Genomic DNA, 9,919 nt, shown 5'->3' on the forward strand with positions numbered 1-9,919 from the left:
ACCTGCGGCTCAGCACCATTAAGCTCCGGTGCGGGTTTGCCAGTTTCTAATGATTATTTGGTAAGAATGGCATGCTCCGTTTACCGAGCTGGGTGGATGCTTATCTGGCAGTAACTGGCCTGCGTTTCAGGACTTAAGTTACACGAAATACTTGCTGGGTCATTGCTGACCGGAGGAGCGGGGTTGTTTGTTCCCATTCATTGTGAATGTGTTACAGTTTGCGTTTGTGGTTTTTAATGAGTTTCTTATTCAGGCCTGACATGAGTTATGAAAACATTATCAGTGAATCTAACATGCGCACGCCACGGCAACAAATGAAGCTGTGATTATCATTTATAGACTGTGGTTACATTTTTTTCTTTTTTTTTCTTTTTGTGTTTTTGTGGGGGGGTTTTAGCTGGTGCTAATCTCCTGTGTAAATGCGTGGTCGGCATACGTGTGTAGGGTTGATGGTGGGCGGGTCCTCAAACTTTTACTAAGCTCCTTTTCCAGCACACACACGGCCAAGGAGCTGCGATCCGTGCATAAGGTGCTGACGTCCCAGGTTTCCGAGGATCACCTTGCCTTGTAATTACCTGGGAATCATCAGAGGACTGCCGACGCTGTCACTCCATAATCACAACCCTCAACCTCTCTGCCTCAGTCTCGACCTTTCCTTCACTTCTCTTGTTTTGACTGCTCCTCTTCTCTCTCTCATTAGCACCTTTTGTTTATTTGTCTGACTCGCTATTTTCTGTGCATTTCACTCTTTTTTTCCTTCTCCGCATGCCCTCCAGAGTTATGCAGGACTCTGGGGTGGTTCAACAGCACCAAAAAAAACCCCTCAACCACTCCTTTTTATCTCATGTTGTCAGATCTAATTGTCAGCTCATCTCTCTGAACAGTGTTGTTGTTTACCCATTTCGAATAAACAACATCTCTATCTCCTCCATCTCCAGTCTCATTTGAATCCAATTGAAGCAGCCAGCACTGCTAAGGGCCGGGGCCAATAGCCTCTTAATGCTTGCGCTATTAGCCAGCATGTAATCAACTAGGTTATTTCCATAAAACAAGTCATAAAGAGTTAGCTGTGAGATGCAGCAGCCCTCTTGCTATTCACAGCCCTCTCTCTCTCGCTCTCTTGGTCTGGAAGGGAAGCTGTAGCCCATTATTCTTTGTGTTGTTTAAAAAAAGCAGCTGCACACACACCTTCAATGAGACGATTATAATCTCTCTGTCTGTCCTCCCTCCCTCCCTCCTCTTAAGCAGTACGTGGTAATGCTTAAAGCCGGGGGACTCAAAGCAAAAAACGGTGCTCACGTTTGCAGATTGCAGCTTCCCGTAAGGCAAGAGGTGACGAGCACAATCCATCATTCATAACGATGCAAAACGAAGGAGGGGGAGAAAGGGAGAGAAACAACAACAAACAGACCAGGCCTATTTAAGACAGAAGTGGCGCCATGGCAACCGATTGCTATCTAATTGCGATGTGCCGCCCTTTTGCGTGTAGATTCGGTAACCACTGGCAACCGTTGGCAGAGGCGGACGATATTGGACAAGATGAGAGAGATCATTTTGAGAGCAGGTCAAAGAAAGAAACGGGGAGAGAGTCAGAGAATTGGTGAAAGGGGGTAAAAAAGGAAAATAAATAAAGATCTTGTCTCCATTTCCCAGTGTCTCGAAGCGTCCTGGAAATGCCGCCATGCTCCCCCCACTGCACAGCTAACCATTTGTCTTGCCCCAACTCCTTCACAGCAGCTACCTCTTATACACTTAAAAGCACTGCTGACCACAAAAAGACACAGAAACCAGCCTGAACTTGCTGTGGTGGTGCCCCCCCCCCGCCCACCATCACAAGTACAGGTTTGGAGGATGATGTGAAAAGAGAGGTTAGGGAGAAAAAGAGAGGTCGGAGTCCCCGCAGGGTCTGGGTGATGAAGACAAACAGCTGACAGACTCGCGTGCATCAGCTGGATATTCCTGGTACTCTCCTCCTCTCTCCGTGTTTGTTTTGAAGTCGGTTGCTGAGGCTGCAACATTGCTAAAATTACATCATAAGCCAGATAATTGTAGCAGTTTTGTCTCATAATGATTTTTATTTCAACACGTTATGTTGAAATGAAATCGCTTAAGTGGATCTGGGGCAACACTTGAATTCTCACGTTAAAGCACAGACAAAGCCGTCATTGAAATTGGGTTTAATTTGCAGCGATTGAAGTGAGGGTTTCCCTTTTTCTGAAGTTCGCTTTGTTTGTGTTTTTTATGTGTTCCTCCAGGCTGGAGGATCCCAGGTGATCTTCACAAACCCTCTGGAGATAGTAAAGATCCATCTGCAGGTGGCAGGAGAGATCACCACGGGGCCGAGGGTCAGCGCTCTGTCGGTCATCAGGGACCTGGGCTTCTTTGGGCTTTACAAGGTGGGAAACACTTCTGTGATGGGAGGTGAAGGTGTAGTTAGTATATATTTTGTTTGATGGTCCTCATATGGAGCTTTTTAAAAAAATATATACTTAAGATTAGGGTCATTAATTCAGGTCCACACTAAAGTGTAAATGATCAAAATATTCTTACATGGGTCTTTGTCCATGAAAAGTTTCCATGAGATTTCTGGTGTAAGTTCTTTACTACAGTAAGCTCTTCAAAGCCCTCGAGTGAATGTTGCTGAGGACCCATTTAAGGTCACGGTGTAGTTTGTGTGGACTGGACACACTGGAGCTGCCTACAGTATGTGTGTACAGTCGTCTGTTAGCTTGGGAGGAGAATCTGAAAGTCCCGGTTTTATGTCAGTCTGTCGCACTCAAACTTGCCGGTGTGTAGACTAGAGAAATGATCTGTAAGTTCATTATAACACAAGACACGAGATCATTCCCAAGACAGAGAAGGGATGATATTCAGCTTCTTTTTTTTTTTTTTAATTTAAAACTCGTACGTCTTCAGATGCAGTTGAAAGAGACAGAAACTCGGGCTGATTTGTTTTTCTTTGCTCCTAGATTGTCTTTTCTCTTTTGATTGGCCTTGCAACTTCACAACAATCTATTGTTCCTTAATAATGTTGTGACTAAATCATATGTGATTTTTCTATTAACTGTTGTTCAATTATACGCATTACCTTACCCCACATCAGCTATCATTTAATTTGACAATTCATTGTGGTCTGTTTGAGAACCACAAACGGCACAATTTATGCTAAAAGCTGTATTTAACCTTAATTGCCATAATTGGTATTTTTCAGTGGCGCAAGGCTAAAAATTATAGTGTACTATTTGAGCATATAACTTGTTGCTAATTTAGCAATCTTTGTTGTATTACAAAGAGTATGTCCTGTTTTTTCAATAATTACTATTCCTGTAAATATTTGGACTTCTAACCCTGGTCTGTTTGAAGCAGTGAGATGTTAGCAGAAAGAGCTGGGGGGAGCCAGTGAATGAGCTGTGGCTAACGCTAACATTAGCAGCTTAACTGGCTTGACAGGGACATTAGTCCCGGGGGTGAAACAGAGCTTGTCTAATTGAGTTACATAAATAAGTCCTAATGGAGCTTGGTGGGAGAGATTCTACCTCAACTGTAAACGCAATCAACTGTGAAAATGTCAATCTAATACCTGTGGTTACATTAATTAGTCATGTTTTACTTAAATAAGATGACACTTTTTTTTGTTTTGGTGTGTGGCAGCATGTCTGTCCTTAAATTCCAGGTAGTAAACTATTTTTCAGATATGTCTGCTGATTATTTATTGCACTAGACTATTACTTTAATATTCCTTTTATTTATTTAGTGATTGGTCCATGCGTCTGCTGCTGTGGCAACTTGCAAACAAACCTTTGGGTTCTGTTAAGAGGCCGTAAAAGACCGTGGAGCCTCCTCACGTCTCTGTCTACCTGTCACCGTGTTTGGGTGGTAATTTATGACCGTGAGGTGTGTGTCCACACATAGCTGCTGTCTCCATTCACCTGTTTGTGAAAATGCTGCCAAACGCTGTGTTAGCAGTGCCAGTGCATGTATGCGTTCATGCTCGTGCACATACTTAATTGCATTCGTCTCCCAGTGCACAGAGAGGAGACAAAGTGCATTGAGAAAGCAGTAGCAGTGTTGGCGGCGATGGTGGTGGTGGAGGAGAGGTGGGGAGGAGACGCGCTCCAGCCTGCAAGCCCCAGACGGGCTGGCTCCGGAGGGGCTGCACCCAGGCACAGAGCTGCCTTTGTCAGGGTAATTATCCTGATGCTCACCCTCAGCTGGTGGAGCTACCAGTTGGTATGGTTACTAACGCTCTAGCGCCACCATTCATCCGTGGGAGAAGCTGTCACTGTAGGGATATCGAACCAGATAATGTTTCATGTATGTGAAGTTACTGTATATCACGTTACCTGCAAGTAACGTAAGAGCTTTGGATTTCGTGTTAGAATCTGACCGATATCAGATTTTTAGGACCGATATTTGGAGATTTCAAAATCCTGTTTCCCTGAAATTTGTTAGGTGTAGTCAGCACTAAAATATTATGACACTTGAATTTAAAAATAAAGTTCCTTTATGGTTACAACAAGTTTGTGTGCGCATGTGTGTTGTCAACAGGAAAGTTGTAGAGTGCCCCCTGATGGAGAAACTATGCAACATCACCACTCGTTAAATTGTTGGATGGTGTTATTTCCTCATCTTTTTTTAAAAAAATTCTATTTATCACTTGTTGTAAATACCTTTATCGATAATACTGATGATATCAACCGATAATCTGTTGATCCATATACTGGTCGGGCTCTGTTTTTGTATTAAAATAATAATTTAATTTTCATCTCTGTATTAAAGGACTACTGTAAAGCGGCTCATTGTCTCTGGTCCACCCAACTGAACACCTTAAACCTGCTTTTAAAACTTCTCATCCCCAGTCCCTGTGACGCTGCTTGTCTGTCCTGCCTCGATAGGATCTCGAGGCTTTCAGCAGCCACATGGGCCTCGGCCAGGAGGGACAGGCAAACAAGCAGTGCCAGAGGAGAAAAAGAGGGAAAGAGATAGCCCAGGTATCTGCCAATCCTCTGTATGTATGTGTGTATGTGTCAGGGAGGAACCAAAGGATTATCCCATGGGAGTTAAATGAAGCCTGTCCAAAACAGGGAGACTCTGGCGAGGTCTTTAAACGCCTTCTGTTGACTGTAGCTGCTGTGTCAAAAAGCTGGCAGTGAGCCAGCAGGTTTAAAGTACAGCAGGAAACTCTATAGGCTTGATGATATAGTGCTGTTTACAGTCGCAGACAAGGATCCATCTTCGCCAGCCAGTCTGCCTTCCTCTGCTTTGGTTTTTTTTTTTTTTTTTTCATAGCTTTGCGTTTGGAGCCGCCCCCTCACCTGCCGCTGAGAGCACTGATCGTTTGCATATGGAGAGACATGATTTTTCTGCCATGTCTTCGGCCCACATTTCATTCTGCCTCATGAGTTGCAGGGGTCTTTTGGAAGTAGCTTAAACGGTGGTAACATCAGTTGATGCTTGGATATGTGATTCAGGAACAGATTGTTTAATTTTGTGGCGAGAAATTGCAATTTATTTTCAGAGAACTCAGCCAGAAATCAAGGTTTAAATCCCCTGAGCTTCATTAATCTTTCTTTGCTCCCCTTTGTGTTTATTCTTGTCTTTGTTTTCTCCTTCTGGGAGCTCAACTTTTAACCCAGTGTTTTGACCCAAAGTATCCCGCTAACTTTCTTTTTAGGGTTCCAAGGTTTGTTTTCTGCGGGACATCCCCTTCTCGGCTATCTACTTCCCTTGCTACGCCCACACCAAGGCTTACCTCACTGAGGAGGATGGAAGAATAGGGCCAGCCAGGATGCTGTTTGCCGGAGCTCTGGCAGGTAAAGTACGTCCATCCCCTGGAGCCTTTACACTTCAATATAAAAAGAAGGACAAACTAGTATAAAATTTAGAGGTAAAAAGTAGTTTGTATATAAGATCAGAGGCTAGAGTGCTTGAATTAAAATAGAAAGCATTGATTTTATATGTGCTTTTGCTGTATTTGTATTTTAATATATTTTAATCACTGTCTACCACTGTCAAATGAAGAGTGTCTAATGTCTGACCCCTGCACATGTGGTGTACCTCCAAACAGATCTGCATCTATATGTATATGTATTGCATAGTAAGCACTTACTGGCACACATTTTATGCATGCACACATGTAAAAATGGTCAAGATGACCTGCTGAAGTTCAGATTGAGCATGAGTGTTTCTCACACAGCCATCTCTTTTACAGAGAATGGTCTGAAAAAGAGTAAATATACAGTTAGCGTCAGTTTTCTGGGTGAAAATATCTTGTTAATGTCAGAGGTCAAAGGAGGAGGGACCGGCAGTTTTCAGCTGACTCAAAGTATGCAGATAAATAACCACACTGTGTGCCACTCCTATCAATAGGACAATATACAATGTGATTACATATTACACACATACACACGTGTATGCTATATGATTCAAAAAAGGTTGCCTGGTTTGATGAGCTTTGATTTCTGTTATGACATTCAGACTGTAGGGTCAGAATTTGGCATAAGCAGCATGAAAGCATGGATCTATGCAGCTTTCTAACAGTCCGTGCTGCTGGTGTTGATTTAATAGTGTGGGGAATATTTTTGGCACATCTTAGTCGCCTTAGTGGCAGTTCAGCGTTGTTTAAACACCACAGCCTACCTGAGCGATCCTATCACTTTACAACTACAGTGTACATACATATTCTCAGGCTGCTTCCAGCAGGATAACACACCATGTCACAAAGCTCAGATCATCTCAAACTGGTTTATTGAACATTGCAGTGAGTTCACTGTACTCAAATGACCTCCACAGCCACCAGATCTCGAGCCACCAGGGCACCTTTGGGATGTGGTGAAACTATTTCCAGCACCTTGTTGACTCTAAGCCGTAGAGTCATCTACTTAACGTAAGGTCAGTGGTTTGACCCCTGGGTCCTCCAGGAGGTGAAAGTACACTCAGGCAGATTACTGTGCGTGTTGAGGTATCCACGGGCAAGATAGCAGCCATCATTGTGTGCATCAGAGTGTGAGGGTGTGCAGCTAAAGTGCTGTGTGTGTGGGAATCTAGAAAATGGCTATGTAAGTGTACCTAATAAATTGGCTGGTGAGTGTATATATTTATATTGTATAAATATGTACTGCAGTTTCTGTAAAGTTGTAAAACAGCACTGTTGGATCGCCCCTTGTTACACCACCATTATAACCGGCCATGTTACAGTACAGCATACATTTTTATTACCTGCCATTACCCATTACTGTTTGGATCTCAGATGGTATGTTTTATGCAAGTTCTCTGCAGGTCATTTGTTTAGTCTACACAGTCCTATGTTGCATTTTAATAGCTTAGCCTTTTAGTGTTTGCCCCTGGCTTGAAAACCAGTGCTTTGGCTTGTAAAGTGACTGACCATTCCAAGCGAGCCCGAAAGGCTAAAAGCTTTGCCCCCGATGCGACGTGCACAGCCCTGACATTTATGAAATAAAATCTTTGGCCGTTTCGAACAAAGTGCGAGAGCAGGTTTCGCTCTGCTCTTGCTTCAGACGTCCGCGAGCCCGCAGTAACAGTAGCAGAGCTCGGAGTTTGGGAGCCAGGCAGCCTTTGACCGCAGGCTCCATGGCGGTAGCTGCTAATTAGAGCTCAGTGATTGGGGACTGGGGTTTCTGGAGCTGTGCTGTAGGGAAGCGCCTCGGTTGCCAGCCAACCGGGCCGGGATGAAGGCTTTCCAGTCGTCATATACTGTACACGCACACGCATGCACAAAGATGGTCGCGCGTACTGCTCTGTTAAAGAAGCAGGGTGAACAGTCCCGTCCTGCCTGTAGGAGAACTGGAACAGCAAAACAATCAGTTATGATTTAAGAGCTTTATCCATTGCATAAAAAGATGATTTAACCAAAGAAAGGCTTAAATATTTGATTTATCCTTAATAACAGCCCTGCCAAGTTCAAAAGCTTTACAGCATTGGCATGAACGGCTGACTATTTATTTTGAATCCTCAGATGTGTCAGCAGCACTCTCTTTTTGACGCAAGGCAACATGGAAAAAAAATCATAAATCCTGCCTCGCTTCCAACTTTTACTTTCTCACCGCAAGACTGGCAGCCACGGCTCACAGACTGAAACGAGCCTCATGACTTCTTTATTTTTTTCATTACTTTGACGCATTTATCATCTTTCTTTCACATATATTTATCAGCGGTTGCAGCATTCTGGCAATTAGTGTTTTACAGTCAGCACAGGAAATTGAATTACACGCTCAGTTTGTACAGCATTATTTAGCTAGGCATTACTCTGGTCTGTGAAGAATGTAGCGTGGACATCTCCAGCTCGCGTTAGCTCCGAATGGGATAAATATTGGAGGGAGGGGATTTTTGGCCGAGCTGTGGGGGTGTAAGAAATATCCACTCGCTTGTTTTGTCACTGTGAAATATGGCGGGAATATTAATTGTTTCCCGGCAGAAAATTGAATGTTTTACTTGAACCTTGCTTTGGACACAAGTTCGGCAACCGCTCACAGTCAGCGCCGTCTCAAAAGCCACTTTGGTGCATCAACATCGATAAGACAGAGTCTGCCTGCTCTCAGTTTGCACTTGATTGGAGTCAAGTTGGCAGGTTGTCTCTCTGTGATAATACGGCAATTAACTGTGACAAATGTAGCAAAATTAGCAAATCTGTTGCTGTCTGCTTACATATAAAGGCACACCGACTAATTACATTCAGACTCCACCCAGAACCTCAGAGAATTAAAACAGAAATTTACAAATTTGTTTGCAACCAGTTGGCTTGAGCCCCCTATTGCAAAGAGACACAGTGCAGATGATTTGCACTTATCAACCCAGACTGACTCAGATTGATTGCAACGTGTTGTTGGCAATCTGGCAGCAGTTATTTGCAAACATTTGCCCATCTACCTGAGAGTGACTGCAGTCAGTCTGAGTCAGGCTGCGGTGGTTTGGAGACAGGTTGCCTCCCACCTGTCTTGTCTTGCAGTCAGCTGGTTGCTACAACTAATTTTTTTTCTAACCGAGAAAATTTTTTTTTTTACTCTAGTCTGACTGAGCCATTAAGACTAAGTAAACAAGGTGAAGATCATTTCAAATATTTGGAAACTACGCAGATTCTTCCAGAGGAAGGAAGTGAAGAGAAAGTGTGAGGCGTCATTGTCTCAAAACAAAGACAGAGAAAACAGTCAGGCACACAGTATGCGACTAAGGCCTAAAGTTGCTTTTAGTTGGTGAAAATTATTCATGTTTTTATGTCAGGAGATTCTTTTAGCTCCCACAGTTGTTAGATATGTTAGCAAGTTACTGTAGATAGCTAAAGCACTTGCAAATATAATGATTTTTCTCGTGACTTTTAAAGCTTGGAAACATTCCCGTTTTACATAAGTGGCACACAGCCACAGGTCTTGAGGTTAGAGAAGTCCACTGCAGTTTTCTTGTTTTCCTGCTTCACGTCCTTTATCCTGTTGCTCATGTGTGCAGCTACGCAAAAATACTTCTTTGCGTTTGTTGTTGTTTTGCAGCCCATGAGCTCTGTCTGTCTCTAATGCTTGCAGATTTCTTTTTTAAGTGAGATGGCACAGAAGGGACCAAGAACCAGATCACAGCTAGTGGGATATTTGGTTTGGGAGCAGGGTGTTCTTCTAATTCCAGAAGTAATGCTTTAGCAGACACGGCTGCAAAGTAAAGCACAAGATTCAGCTGCTCTCAAAATCCAGTCTAGTTATGACTGTAAAAGTGAAGAGCAGTGTCTCACTGATCCTTTCGGGGTCAGGTTTCAGGATTTAGTGAATGTGAATATAAAACCATTCATGTTTTTCAATTCAATTCAATTCAATTTTATTTATATAGCGCCAAATCACAACATAAGTCGCCTCAAGGCGCTTCATAGATACAGAGAAAAACCCAACAATCATATGACCCCCTATGAGCAAGCACTTTG

The 9,919-nt window shown here is 43.2% G+C and overlaps 1 protein-coding gene across 1 annotated transcript in view; it reads left to right on the top strand.

Annotated features, from left to right (window-relative positions):
• LOC102296692 (calcium-binding mitochondrial carrier protein Aralar2) overlaps positions 1 to 9,919 on the top strand; it is a 55,412-nt gene that overhangs the window by 40,405 nt on the left and 5,088 nt on the right. The window contains exons 15-16 of the mRNA XM_014335596.2: positions 2,256 to 2,396; positions 5,675 to 5,813. Of these exons, the coding sequence (XP_014191082.1) occupies positions 2,256 to 2,396; positions 5,675 to 5,813 (280 nt within the window). The remainder of the gene's footprint in view (positions 1 to 2,255; positions 2,397 to 5,674; positions 5,814 to 9,919) is intronic.

This window comes from Haplochromis burtoni, unplaced genomic scaffold, assembly GCF_018398535.1.
Source record: "Haplochromis burtoni strain Fernald_Lab_line unplaced genomic scaffold, NCSU_Asbu1 Contig_116, whole genome shotgun sequence".
NCBI lineage: Eukaryota > Metazoa > Chordata > Actinopteri > Cichliformes > Cichlidae > Haplochromis > Haplochromis burtoni.